This window comes from Limulus polyphemus, unplaced genomic scaffold, assembly GCF_000517525.1.
Source record: "Limulus polyphemus unplaced genomic scaffold, Limulus_polyphemus-2.1.2 Scaffold3824, whole genome shotgun sequence".
Taxonomy (NCBI): domain Eukaryota; kingdom Metazoa; phylum Arthropoda; class Merostomata; order Xiphosura; family Limulidae; genus Limulus; species Limulus polyphemus.
The window spans coordinates 1-15,611 of record NW_013669434.1 but is presented as its reverse complement, the minus strand read 5'-3'; the positions used below and the strand labels follow the sequence as shown (position 1 = coordinate 15,611).

General features: G+C 33.7%; 2 protein-coding genes across 2 annotated transcripts in view; one reads left to right on the top strand and one right to left on the bottom strand.

Annotated features, from left to right (window-relative positions):
- Positions 1-1,843, bottom strand: part of LOC106470104 (guanine nucleotide-binding protein subunit gamma-1-like) — a 12,974-nt gene extending 11,131 nt beyond the window's left edge. The window contains exon 1 of the mRNA XM_013930631.2: positions 1,694-1,843. The gene's annotated coding sequence lies outside the window, so the exon portion shown is untranslated. The remainder of the gene's footprint in view (positions 1-1,693) is intronic.
- Positions 1,844-2,187: 344 nt separating this feature from the next.
- Positions 2,188-14,155, top strand: LOC106470103 (the record flags this gene model as incomplete). The annotated part of the gene is made up of 5 exons (XM_013930630.2): positions 2,188-2,457; positions 5,132-5,223; positions 6,926-7,064; positions 13,054-13,194; positions 14,027-14,155. Coding segments are annotated over exons 1-5 (747 nt in total), but the record flags the coding sequence as incomplete, so codon positions are not given.
- Positions 14,156-15,611: the final 1,456 nt, after the last annotated feature.

Genomic DNA, 15,611 nt, shown 5'->3' with positions numbered 1-15,611 from the left:
GGCTTTCAATATTTCGGAGGTAAGTCTGTATGATTTGATTTTTAAGTTTTTTAGAATCAAAATGAATTTCAAAGAGATATATATATAATTACCACTGAGATACGTTCCCTCCCACAACTGAATTTTCATCACGACTGCAATTTTCAAACAAATTCAATTTATGGCAGGAAAGTAGAGCTTATATAAGCTATAAGGTAATAATATTTGTGAATTGTTAGAAATAATAAAACATAAAAAAGATCATGTAGTATTAAATACAGATGAAGGTTTGGCGATTATTTCTGCAAGAATGTGGATTGATCACTTTTGAATGGTTTAGCGTGAATGTATGAAAAATAACATAAAGGCCAATGACCAACTAACAAGTTATAAATACTTTGGCAATTGTCTTGTAATTCACTCCTGATGATGACATAACGTCGAAACATGTAGAGTCATCAACTTTTTGAAGGCCCAAATAAAATGCTTTTTTAATTGTGTACCAGTTTAACGTTGAATATTATTTATTCCAAAATACTATAAATAGTACATACATTTAGAGTGCAATTATTACATCTACAAACATTCTTGAGCAAAAATGACCATTAGTAAACAAAGACCAATGGTAAGTGGTATGCAAGTGAAGTATTATCAGTATATAATGGCAAGAATATGATAAAGTATCAATGCTGAGAGTGCATCAATGATTTCAACCTGCACACTACAGGTAAGGTCTAATTTATAGCAGGAAAGCACAGCTTACTTAAGATCCAAAGTTGCATGCATACACAATAACACAGGCCTGCAAATTTAAACTTCATAAAAGTTGTTTTGACTTTAATAACAGATTTTCTACAATTCAGTTATACAGATTTTGAACATAATATTCATTTATTTGTATCACGTAAGAATTTTTTTACAAATTGGGAACAGAAACTCTTACTTAGATCAAATTATTATTTTGTTTAACACAACGAACATTATTTGTTATTATGTTTGTTAACAAAAATACAAACAAACTGAAGAAAAGGGATGAACACCGATGTCAAACGAATATGCATCCTCATTCATCCCAATTTGTTTTGTGAAATATATGTCTTTCAGTCTCAAATAAACGTGTTGTGGTCAATCTTTTATGAACTGAGTTATGACGTTTTGTGAAAAATCTGTATGTGATGGAGAAAAATGGATATCATTTTCGGATTCAGTGAACAGGAATTAATGTAGAACATGTACAAATTTCAAGACAATAAAACCATAGCAGGCTTGTGTAATTTATGTGGAAGGTGGGAAAGAAGAATATTTTGGGTGAGATACATGCCATTTAAGTATGTAAGGGAGATTTGAAAATTTTGAGCCACATTTTGTCGACAGCATGAGTTTTACTGTAAGTATAACTTAAGTTAAAAAGACGTTTCAATTTAAGACACACACATGCTTAAGTATCATCATATTGTTATTAATAAAAAGTCTCACACTAACTGACTAGCTAACAAATATGTTTTTTTTCTCTCTCTTTTTTAAGTTTGGAATTTTAAGGCATTGTCCACTGCTACTTGTGTTGGCACAAACATTAGCCTATAGGCTTAATCACTGAAAAATAAAATGAGATCGAAAATAAAAACTGAACACTTAGCTGAGATGCGGAAGTTCATTTGCACTTACAGTTTAAGCAGGATAGTATTGTTTCGTAAATCTTACAGCCATTACTTACCTTAGTAAAATGAAAGGGGAATATAATGCGAAATTAAACTTATTACGCTTCTCAAGTCTAATAGTGATACAGTCCAAACACGTAAAGCCTCTTTAAAATCTAAATTCTACACTCGTAGTAATAATACAATGATGGCGCTTCAAAAGAACTCTCCCCTTTTTCTTTAGTCTGAAATGACATTTATTTGTGATTTATAATACATAGTCTTATTACTTGGAATATATCATTATATGTCTACATTATAGACCAAGTGTGTAAAAATTAAATAGATAAAATACTAATGAAGCTTTTAATTCTTCATTTATGCTAAAATTTATGTGGATCATAAAAAAAAGCGATAAAATCAAACGAATTTTTCTCATTGGGTAAGAGGATATAGTTGAAATATTCACTAAAAGATGGCAGCACAATCTAAAAATGTCATTGACTTTTTGTTTTTACTTCCTAGGAAGACCTTTATTAACTAAGTACACGACGTAGGTGAGGTGTTATTGCAGTTTGTCGAAGGTATATGTAATATGCTCAGAGTTATTTCCTGTTTTAGTTTGACGGGTGTATTATCAAAGTGGAGAATTACCAACTTCCATGAAAGTGGGCGTCGAAATTTGTATACTTATTTCCGAAATATTAAGTGTGAAAAATCTGAATTAATAGTTAAAAAGCCAATTTTTAGAACGTGTCGAGAGCTTCGATATATCGCCGGTACTACTACTAATACAAATAGTAACAGATTCAGAACTTTCGATACGCTGTCATTGACACTGGTAAAGTTGAAGATTAAAAAAAAAAAGAGAACGTTTGAGTATTATAGTTTTTACTGTAGTTAAAGTTAAATGAAAGGTAGAAAACATCTTTTGAAATAACTTGATTTATCGCATACGCAGTATACCAATTCTAAACGTAACAGTAACGTATTTCTTTACTTTTAAATTTAAATTTATTAACGATATACAACTTTCATGTTATTTAACGTTTAAAATTTAATTAAGAGTAGTTTTTATTATGCTTAAAATTTGAATTACAACTAACTACAGAAATAATATTTGACTTTCACTTTCAGCATTTTTCATCATTATTGAGATGTTTGTTTTACTTTTACCCAACAAGTAAAGTTTACCCAGATTGAAGTTAAATTAAAATTTGATCCAACTTCCAAGACCACTTCTTCCCTCCTTTTTTTGTCAAAAGAAGATAAATTAAGAGATATTAAGTTATCACTGTAAATATAACTGTAAGCTAACTCTCCCAATCCTACAACCAAATACTGTAATAACTCTATTTAGAATAGAAACCCATTTTCCAATGTAGATAAGAACAAAATTATACAGATTATTCTAAGTGAGCCCTAACTAAAGTAAATATTTGTATATAGACATAATTATCTATCTTGACTTAATCAGTATGTATCTAAATAAACCATAAAGTTATATGAGCTTTACTTATATTTATAACAATAGAGCTGAACTTCAGAAGGTTGAGTGACTTACCTATAACAATACAAAAAGTGGGTGTGGGTAAAGGTTGGAAGTAGCTCTTAAAATGTGTTCAGACAAACGAAATGCCATTTTCTTGTACTTCTAGACTGTATTATGGTGCAAGTATTTTTAGCCACTTTAGGTCGACAGCTGCCTCTTTGGTCAAGTTTGGGCACCCCAAAATGTTGGAGGTAGTCTGAGGTAGATTCTAAAATGTGTTCAGACAAACAAAATGCTATTTTCTTGTACTTACTCAGAGAGCAGTTGTCAACCTAAATTGGCCGAAAATACACAACAACACAGATAGTTTGTAAGTACAAGAAAAAGGCATTTTTGTTGTCTGAACAAATTTTAAAAGCTACCTCCAACTTTTACCAATTGCTCAAAAAATCCTTTTCTGCAGTCACACTTGAGTGGGTCCCATCTATATTATTATTAAAATGTGAATGAAATTATAACCCAAATGCATTACCTTGAACTTATTGTAATTAAAGTTTACTTGCCTGTAATTTGGTGAACTTATCAATTGTTCCAACGGTTTAGTGTCGTTAGCAAACTTTACTACTCATTCTCTTACTAATATCATTAATATGAAAATGAAAAAGCCTAAACTAGCATTATCTCCTGAGGCACTTGACTAGTAATTAGAGCCCATCTTCACAGGACAGTATTAATAACATTTTGGTTTCTCGCATCTAACCACCTTATAGTCCAATTAATTAGCCCTTCCTCAACTAGACAAGGATTTCTTAGGTGATATTTGTTTTGTGGCACCCTGACAGAAACTTTTCTAAATGTAAGTACTTCAAGTTCACACGTTTGCCTCCTATAAATAATAAATAACATAATCTTCTGGTGTTCAACATCTACAAGACAGTTAATAATTTTCAGGTTCACTAGTAATTAAGTAGTATTACACATCATTTCTTAATGATATGAAGTGCTATTTTACATGAAAATATATTAGCTAATATTAAGAAACAAGACTTGTACTGTGAGTGACACTGAGAACTTTTAATTCTATCTAATATAATGTAACATGTTCTATTATTGGGCAGACTTTATTTAATTTATTGTTGAAAATAGTCCAGTCCATGTAATGACAACAGATTAAATTGTTATTTCTTTTAAGTTTACTAGAGCCACTTTCACGTGTATGTCTAACTTCAATTATAGAACTTTTGAACTACTGTTACTACTGTAGGCATAATACTAATACATTTATAGTGTTTAATAGAAATTTCCTTGATTAATTGTTAGTATGCCTGCTTCGCAAAGAAATTTACTTACAGAATTTCCTTGGTTATTGTTTGAGTAATTGGGAAAATATGATCATTCTTACCTTTAACACTGAACAACGTTTCTGATGCCGAACTCATAAACTCACTAAATACTTATTGAAGTCACTAAGTGTCTACTTGTATTTATAAATAATGTACCCTTGTCTCTCAGTACTTATCCAAACTTCTTGGTTATTACATCATCATGATCATCAGCTCCCTCTAGTAAACAAGTAAATTATAACATTGAAAATAGCTTAACAATAAGCTCAGTTCAGCTGAAGGTAAGTTTATACTAGAGAATATTGCTCAACCTAGAAGGAAGGTTTGAATACCTGAAATCACCTTGTACAGTGAAAGTATATATATTTATGTATACATGTGTGTGTAAAAAAAACTGTTGGCTTTATAAAAATTAGAAAAAAATCATTGTGTTTGGCTTGACTTTTATAGGAGAATGTTGGTGGCTGAAAATTCAATGTGTTATCTGATTGATTCACATATCATGCATGTTAAGTAAAGATCTTTTGTTCATAATGTAACAAAAATGTTTTGGCTAGCTCAAGAAGTTTCTATTGGTCTACATTCTGTATCTGAGATCACTATATCCCTTAGATCTTAATATCTTTGTCAAAAAATGCAAAAATACTACATAAATATTTGATAACATTTAACTTTTCCAGAGTTGCAGAAATTTTGCAAAACTTTCATCTTCCCAGTCCTTTTCTACGTGGCTTTCAACGAAGATGTCTGATGCTGACCAAGAAGATCATGGGTATATATGTATATGTATACCTTAAAGTAGAAATACCTGTATATATTTCCATGTGTCTGTGTGTGTATTTCTAAGTTTATGGAGCTTAAAGCTATTTTTATTTCTTTCATGTGTGGGTTCTAAGCGATTAATTCTTCTGCTGTCAATTTTTATTATAATTTTCTATTTTCCAATCTTAAAAGTCAGTTACCAAAATAAGAATGAGCAAAGTGACAGAAGTCCATTTAAAACACAGATTATTCCTCACCTACACTAAACAACAACCAGTCCAATCAAAATGTTGCCCTGTGTTTCTGTCTCCAAGCAAATAAAAGAAACAAACATATTAGATTGAAATATCTATCATGCCATCAGAAAAGTTATCCATAAGTTTATTATTATTAAGAGAAAAGTAATACTGCCAATGTGGAGGTTTAGTTCTGAATTTGTTCTTCCAAAGTTTATGCATTCTGATCCTAACATTCAAGCTTTAGAGTTCTAGACTTTTCTTTCACCACTCAAAAAGGCTTCAGGAATGTAGGTTAATCAAGTCCAGCATTTTTAAACACATGAACTGAACAAACTCTTGTTCATGTTCATTTTATACTAACAAAGCTCAAACCGTTAGGAATTCAAATTTATTCGCCATGTAAAGTTGAGAATGTTTATAAACTAGTTCTTCTGAACCTGTCTTAATGTGTAACCTTGTGATGTCATGTTTATGAATGAGATATTCTCAACCTATCTTAATGTGTAACCTTGTGATGTCATGTTTATGAATGAGATCTTAATGTGTAACCTTGTGATGTCATGTTTATAAATTAGATCTTCTCAACCTATTTTAATGTGTAACCTTGTAGTGTCATGTTTATGAATGAGATCTTCTCAACCTATCTTAATGTGTAACCTTTTGATGTCATGTTTATAAATTAATTCTTCTGAACCTATCTTAATGTGTAAACTTGCATTGCCATGTTTGTGAATGAGATCTCTTCAACCTATCTTAATGTGTAACCTTGTGATGTCATGTTTGTGAACTAGTTCTTCTCAACCTATCTTAATGTGTAACCTTGTGATGTCATGTTTATGAATGAGATCTTCTCAACCTATCTTAATGTGTAACCTTGTGATGTCTTGATTATGAACTAGTTCTTCTCAACCTATCTTAATGTGTAATCTTGTGATGTCTTGTTTATGAACTGTCTATTAGCTCATCAGAAACATCATTTCCTGCAATATGAATTCTTATGTTCATGGCTAATTTAACTTCTAAGGCTGTCGATCCTTCTTCATCTCTCCTTTTTCATTACCATTTTCTTTTGATGTATAGGTTATGACTTTGGGGTCTCTGCTGTTTTATTCTCACCTTTTGGACAATGAAACAGTTTCTAAGACTTTAAAAGGACAGTTGCAGTATTGATGTGATTATTCATGCTTGCCTTTTCACCATTTTTTGCTTTCACACTTGCCTAATGTGCTGTGGAATTCTAAAGGGGAATATAACTGGGGGGGGGGATTTTTTTGTGCAGGAGGGAAAATCTCCCCTGTACACCCCTGACTTCAAAACAGCTTAAGAATCTATTTTCTTAAAAAAAAGTAAAAATGCATACACTTTGAATAATTACTGTTTTATAATTGATGTTGTACATGATAGGTTTTAATCTTGTGTTGAACACAAATAGAAATTTTATATCACTTGAGTGTCAAATAATTTGATTTTCAGGAACGGGAATACTCTTAGTGAGAGAACAGAACAAGAAGAAGTACAAGCCTTTGATCAGCTTTTCCAAGAAATTGTGGCAGAACTTACAGAGAAACAGAAAGAGTTGGAACTTCAAGAAGTTTTTAGGTGGTTTAAACAGGTACAAAGTGCGAGTAAAAAACTTGAATGATATATATTACTTAATTTAAAATATCAACTGTTTATTTCATTTGATAGGGCTTGAAACGTCATCCATTACAAGAACTAAAGCTGGAGCAGTTTATATTGGCCTCCAGTTCATAGAGTTACATCCTCTACTTTATTTGTTCTGTATGATATTTTAGATAAATATTGCAATAAACCTTGCTGCAGGAGAAGAAATTTAGGGTACTTAGAGTAATATTTATTATCATATCAGATTCAGAACAGTACATATATATCTGTATAATAATAATAGACTGGCTTTAAGGATTTTGGTGGGTATGATATACAATTAACTTGAAGTTATTTGATTTGTAAGACTGTAGGGTATAAACTAATCATTATAAACTGTTCCAATTGTTATTATAAAACTAGTAAACAGTAATATACCAACTTTTCACAATTACTTAAGACTTTGAGACTTTGGAAGTGTGAAATCTAATTATTTATAGCTTAAACATGTATTTGTACAATGGAAAATTAGACATACTTATTAAGCTCAAATAATTATTGAAAAGGATGAAATTTAATCATCAAGTTTTACATAACCATTGGATATGCTGAAGATTGATAGTCATTAGCTATAGGTTGGAGACTTTGACCTATCATTAGTTTAATGTAATCATTAGAAATATTAAAAATTTTAGACATATCAAGTACTCTATAGGATGAAAAGTTGACTTACTGATTTTCTAAAATTGAATTTAAAACCACTGAAGATTGATCATAATATTGGATAGATTAAGAGATGAGCCCACATCATGAGTTCGTAAAATTGATATTCAGTCATTAGGTAAGCTGTAATACCAGATGTTATAAGTCTCATTTGTGACACCAACACATGGTAGTTTTGCACCTTGATGAGTCTTGCCTTTGTTTTCACAGTTACCTCTTGTCAGTTCCTTTACCACTTTCTTTCAAATGTTTTCCTGAAAGTTGATTAAAACAAATTTGTTTTTTGGAGCTAAGTCATTTGTATTAAAAGAATAAATTAAGATATAAGATTCAACTAACAGTAGAAAAGCTGAAATTGAGGCATAGCTGCAAAAATGAGTAACCATTAAATGTTCTATTAAACTTTAACTCTGTGTACAAATATGAATTTTTTACAATTTGCAATACTTTCTTTTAACTTCAAACTTTGGCGTCTCAGCTGGATCCTATGCTATATTATCCAAAACTGAAGGTAAACTTGTTTGAAAAACATTCTATATGCATGTCCTCAAGATAGGTATGAGTTACAGACCAGCTTAACTTGTTGATTAGTTGTTTATATATATATATTGGTCTCGGTGATTATTGTATACCTTTAGGGTCTGTGGAGGCTCGGCTCCAAGAAATTTTGGACGTGTGGTACCTTTCACCGTGGATTCAGGTGCTCTGCAGGTCCTTGAGTCAGGATTAGTCATTCAGTTCACATCTTCATCATTATTATCCACCCAACCTGTTGGGTTCCATCTTTCACAGTTCATCAGGATTTGGAACATAGTTCTCAGGCTATCGGAGTTTGGTTGGTCTGGGGATAGTGAGAGAGTTATGCTAGTTTTTCCAAGGTTTTGTGCCTGTCTGTCTTTGAGCCTATGCAGACAGGAGATAGGTGTCCAGTTATTGATCTTTCTCATTTCTATCAACCACACATTGCCATAGTGGTGGAGTTTCACCACTATTTTCATTTGTTGTGCACAAGGGTCATGAATTGCACTTCTGGGTTTTTTTCCCTTTGGACTTGCACAGGTTTCATATTGTTTTGCTGTATAGTAGGAGTTTTTTTTGTCATTTTCATTCCCTCATGCTGTGCATACACCATTTCATGGATGACTGGTTACTGGCACCATCTCGTCAATTGTCTGAACACCACATCCTGATTCTACTTTCAGAAACAACCAAGGCAGGCTTCCTTTTCAGGGCTCAGACATTATTCTTGCACCAATGCAATATGTCATTAGTCTGGGTATGTTTTAAATTTTTCATCTTTTCTCTCAGTTAGGCTTTGCTGACTTCCATCTGGCTGAACACTATGGAATAGGACATCACTCTCTTACTCACTTCTCCTGCTCCACTTGCATGGATGGTCCTTACTCTTCTGGGAATGTGTACATCACTCATATCCTTTGTGACTTTGGGATGAAAGCATAAGATCCTTTTAATGGTTTTTATGCGACCAAGGGTTCATACATGTCAATTCACTGGTTTCCCTAATTTCTTTAGTTGGGATCATTCTTCATTCTCAAGGGAGTTGTTAAGTCAGGACAGTACTGCAAAATGGGTTCCTCTACCACCACCTTGTCCAGAGTTCAGTCTCTTCATGAATGTATTGCTTCAGGGGTGGGGGTGTATATCATAACAGTCAGGAATTCCAGGGCCTATGCACGCATGATGAGGATTTTCTACACTATGTTTTAGCTCTTCTTACTCTTTCACAGGAAATGCCTCATGATCTGGGCTTATTAAGGGAAAAATCATCAGGTTTCACTCTGATATTTCCTTTGTTCTCTCATTGAGTAGGGCTCCTTGTTTTTTACTTTTGGACCTTCTTTCTTGGGACCATTCCTTTCTTATCACCCAGGTCGATCCTAAGAGATTCTCCCAACAGAATGAATGATGCATTGCAAGGTTCGTAGGAGTGGTTCTCATTTTGCAACTGTGATTGATGGGCTGGCTTCTCATTGGATCACCCAACTACTGGCAACTTGGTCTCCAGTCACTCATCTTCATGCTTTGGCAATAGATTCATTCCATCAGAACAGGACAGGATTACAACTCTGAGCCTTCTCTCCACTTCATATGTTATCCAGGGTACTAAATATGATTTGTTCCAACCCGTTTTCAGCTGCTGTTGATAGCACTAGATTGGCTGCTACACCCTGGTTTCTGCTACTGCAGTTACTTCCAGTGTGTCCAACTCTTCCACTTCTTTTTAGGCTCTCTGTGTGGAGGCAGCCATGATTTGATATGGTACACCTGGCTATCCAGAAGCTCAAGCGTCAGGCATAGAGGTTATGCAGTCTTTCACTCAGCATCATGGTTTAATTTCTAAGGTTGCCATGTATCTATCTCACTTTTTTGCATGCTCCAATATGCACTTTTATCATTGGAAATGACATGCATATCAGCAAGGGTATATTGGTAGGAGGTTGAACCTATTTTGATCAGAAGTGCCAACCATAAACTTCTTTTTTTTTGACCTGGCTATATGGCAGAGGTTCTTGCATCAGGTGGCCTTATTAACTACTGTTTGATTATAGCAACTACATGTTTTTGAGTCCCCAGTACTGTCCAGATTCATCAAGTAGCTTTGGGTCCTTGATCCCAAATGACCATTCCTGTTACATAAAAGGTATATTATGGTAACATTAAATGATCTTTCTCAACACTTATTTGTTACCTGACTCTGATATGCCATGTATCTCCTTTACCTGAAGGTTTATTTTTCATGGCTGCTGACCTACAGACTTCACCAGTCAGAGTGATTTGTGCTGTTTGTCCACTGGCTGCTTTATCCTTCCCACTACGTCCTCAGGGGAGACTTCAACACATTGCTAGACAAGAAAGGGGTTCATTCCTGTTCACCAATTCATCTAATCCCTATTTCTCACTTCTATGTCCAATCAGATTTCAATCTTGGTCATGTTCAGTGAGGGTCTTGAAGGTTTTGTTGCCTGCACTAATGTCTTTAGATATGCTAGACAATGATCTTTTATTCTGGGCTTTCTTTGAAGGTCAGGAACCTTCTGCAAGTCACATTTATTCAAATTTGCCACATTTCTCTTTCCTTAGCAGCCCGGTCGATTTCCCCACTGGAGATCATTGTGTTGACTGGTATGTGGACCTCCCCCAATAGTTTTATCTCCTATTATTTGCATGATCTGGCAGTCTCTTCATTCAAGGGTTTTTGCTGACCCCCTCTAGCTATCTTGACCATTTCTGCTAGATTATACAGAAGGATGAATATTTTCTTTGCTTCCTTTTAGGGTCCCTTACCTTGTTTTCACAGGATCCCACTATGTTGCAAGTGTTGCCCAGGTTCGTCTTCTATCAAACCAATTCTACACTAGCAAACACTTATTCAGTATGCTTTATACAGGTTGCAAAAAGCTCTTTAGAAATGGGGTGTTCCATAAGACCACCTAGGAGCTGACCAGGTGCTATTACCATTCTATGCTGGACCACCACTCATGGACTATCATGAGTAAAGCATAAAGAGATCCTGCCAATCTTTGGATTGAATAAATCAAGGTTTGGTTTGCCTTTTAAGATTTAGGGAACTTGGTTCACCTATTGCAATGTTTCACATGCACTGTTTCTCAGGACTCCTCAATGCACTTTACCCCCCAGATTCTACTAGTGGAGTTGGGAGCTCTTACTACACCCAGTTTCCAGTCACTGGAGTGGTGGACAGAAGAGTTTCCTCCAGAGTGTTAGAATGACATGCTCCACTATTGGAGAGGAGGGCAAAGTTGTGGGCCCTCCTACCTGGGTTCCTGGATGTTAATAGAAGTGGCACCAGCTTATGCAGGAGCCTACTCATAATACTGGCTCAGATTTGACACTCGGCTATCTGGTTGGGGTGTGCATGGCCCTTCTCTTTTGATCATTATTGGTTCAGTACATTGTTCATGAAAGAGGGTTCACTATCTCCTCGTACTTCCAAATGCAGAGTGGTCCCATTCTGGGTTCTTGGTTGAGCACAGTTGTTCCACATCCTCCCCATAATTCTGGGGGCAAGTGGAATGTACCTTGCCCACACGATTGGGGAGTGAGGATGAATGTTCATAATTCCAGACCAGATGAGTTCTGTTTCCTTTGGTGGAGAAGGTTTGCCTACTTTAGTGTTGCTTATTTTCTCATTATGATTCTGGTGGCTTGGAATGCATCACTCTATGGCTACATAAGTGTATGTAACATTTGTGGTCCAATTGCCATTACCACCAACGTGGGATATAGGGACCATGACCCTTTAATTCCTACCTCGAGTAGCGGAACCTCGGCTATATGGTTGGGGCTGACCTTTAGTGATGAAAACTCATGTGAAATTCTACCCACAATACAGGAATTTAGTTCTGAGTGAAGAGCATACCTGTTCTGTATGTAGTGTGGTTCCCCCACTATGGTGCCAATTTGTTAGCTATAAGTGGGAACAGGTATGTATGTTTTGGAAGTTAACATTTTCCTAAATTGAAAATGTATTTCCTGTAATACTTACCTCTTTTCACACTCTCCCACCTTTCCTCCCCACTAAGAGCCATTGTTAGAGACTGGGATTGAGTCAGTTTCGAAAAAGTGATAACATTATCTGAATGATTGCTTATATACAGTACCAGGATAGAGGGCATATTGACATAGGTGGAGAGTATCATGAGATAAATATTGCCAAGGGCAGTTGAGTGGGATATAAAAGACTGGAAAAAGTGAGAAAAATTAGATCAATGCTTAGATGGACAAAGGAGGAAACTCTGTTGGTCAAGTAATAGCTATAAGATTGAGAAGAAGTAAGTATTATTGGAAATACATTTTCCATTTAGGAAAATGTTAACTTTTGTTATTACAATTGTATCATATCTACAAAGGCATGGATTTTTGTAATGATTAGAGTAGTTATATTAAACATCTGAAGTTGAGTCATCTTAGGAGATTTAGGTTATTTCTTAATACACACACATATATATATATATATTAAGCTAACAGTGCAAAACAATCTCTATAATAGAAATAAAATTAGATACATTAAACATACTAACCAATACTGTTAATGGAAGTTAAAATGTTAAGATAATAGAGTATACCTTAGTTGCATTAAGAAGTCTAGTACTACACATAGATGTAAGGCAACTTCATTTTATAAATTTGTTTCTAAAGAGTTACATATGTTATTTAGAAAACTTATAATTATGTATATATATATTTCTGCCTTTAGTTTACAAGTTGATATTTCTGTTTTCTGAATCCAGGTCTTAGAATACAATGTATTAGGTGGGAAGAGGAACCGAGGCTTGGCAGTGGTTATGTCGTATAAGCTGTTAGCAAAACCTGAAGAACTGACAGCAGAGAATATAAAATCAGCCCAAATCTTAGGCTGGTGTATTGAAATGGTAACTAATACTAGGTTTATTGTGTGAGAAGCTTTATGTTGCATTTGTTTAGTTTTTTTTTGTTAAATGTGAGGATATGCTAGAAATATAACATTTGAAAAGTTGTATTTAGAAGCCTTTATTTAATTCAATAGCCAATGCCACTGAAAGTGAATAATTCAAAAATATTTACTGATATTTTTATATAAATATTATGTTAATACTTGCCTTAATAGAATAAATTGAAATGCGTCTTTCACTTTAAGATTGCATGAATAGTAAAGTTGTATATTATCTTGCTTGAAATTAACACACAACTGATTTCTATTCTGTTTGTTGTCTGCTAACTACAAACCTAGTTTCTATGAAGTCTGAATGCTAACTACAAACCTAGTTTCTATTCTGTTTGTTGTCTGCTAACTACAAACCTAGTTTCTATTCTGTTTGTTGTCTGCTAACTACAAACCAAGTTTCTATTCTGTTTGTTGTCTGCTAACTACAAACCAAGTTTATATTCTGTTTGTTGTCTGCTAACTACAAACCTAGTTTCTATTCTGTTTGTTGTCTGCTAACTACAAACCAAGTTTCTATTCTGTTTGTTGTCTGCTAACTACAAACCAAGTTTCTATTCTGTTTGTTGTCTGCTAACTACAAACCAAGTTTCTATTCTGTTTGTTGTCTGCTAACTACAAACCTAGTTTCTATTCTGTTTGTTGTCTGCTAACTACAAACCTAGTTTCTATTCTGTTTGTTGTCTGCTAACTACAAACCTAGTTTCTATTAAGTCTGAATGCTAACTAAAACCTAGTTTCTATTAGTCTGACTGTTGATTACCGACCCTATTTCTTCCTAGCTTCAAGCCTTTTTCCTTGTCAGTGATGATATCATGGATCAATCAATCACAAGAAGAGGAAAACTTTGCTGGTATAAGAGAGTAAGTAGATGTTCAGTAAGTTCATTCTATCTTGTGGTTTTCAAACTTGTACAGAGATTACTGTTTAGTTTATTCTAGTCCAATGCTATAGTTTTAAATAAAAAAAGTCTTGCTGGTTTTTTAATTTTACAGCATTGACAATTTTCAGGATTAGAAATTCAATGTGATAATACTTGAAATGCTGTATAGGTTTTTAAAACCTCCTAGGTTAGTGGATCAGTGATGTATCTAACTTGTTTGAAATTATAAATGCCAGGTTTCGATACTGACAAAAAATTTTTTTATTAAAGATTACCATAAAATAAATTGTTTTACTAATCATAAGAACAGACAATGAAAATATAAAATTTAACTAAGTTTGTTTCATTGTTTGTAAAGAAAGTGTTAACTCTCTCAACACAGGCTCGGTCAACTTGACCAACCACGTGACCTTTTTGTACTCGTTTAAAGCCTTTATAGATGTAATACTTTTAACTTTCAATATAGTGTATATGTCTTCACAAAATTTGGCAGTCTTTCAGTTAACATTATAACTTTTTCACATACAAAAAATAATATATTTTAGTGAAGTATATTTGATAAACTAAAAAAAAAGATTTGTTTTGACTAGTCCATGTGCAAAGTAATTTTCATGTTAAGATTAAGAATACTTTTCCTCATCTCAAAAATCTCAAATTTCCTTTGTGTAATCCCTGAAACCTCTTAAATACATTTCAAACTTTTTTTTTAGTAAAACTTTATATTCTATCTGTTATTTTCTCTACCCTAACTCAAAACGGGATTGGTAAATTTGACCGACCTCGTAACCAAAAAATGTCAAAATAAATCTAAATTACCCTTATTTTCTTTCTAGAATGTCTTGAAATTGTAACATGAAACTACATTAGTTTATCCTTAGTAGCTTTAAGCTCGTAACGGTATACATCTATTTATAATTAAATTTTATTGTTTTATCACCCTTTGAACCACATCTAACTACTGTCCGTGCCATTATAAGTTGTAAATCATTCATTATGCTTTCGATTTACATTATCTACTTGCTGCTTGCGTGCGTTCCTTGTGAAACATTTTTATTATATTATCATTGTTACGACAGTGGAAGTCACTTGATGCTGGTAACACGTAATGAGTATCTCGAACGTTCCTGAAGGCTCGAGTATTTGCTTGACATGCGCTCTTACAGTATATAAACCGGCAAATAAAGTGACGGGATAATTGAATTGCAGACAGGCAGAGATAGAGACAGACAATTAAGTCAAGCACAGTAGTAAGTAAAGTGTGTGAATTATAGCATGTGTTTAACTAGAGTAGTAGATAGAGAGATTGAAGATAATAGACACAGTTAATCGAGTCAGGTGAGCGGTAGTGACCGTAAGTAAGGTGCGTGAATCGTTGTGAATTATAGCATGTGTTAAGATAAGGTGACTGTGGAAATTAAGTGTATTGCAAAGTTGTATTGAGAAAGAATAAACTAGTTTTATTTAAGAAAGGATTTGTATCGCGG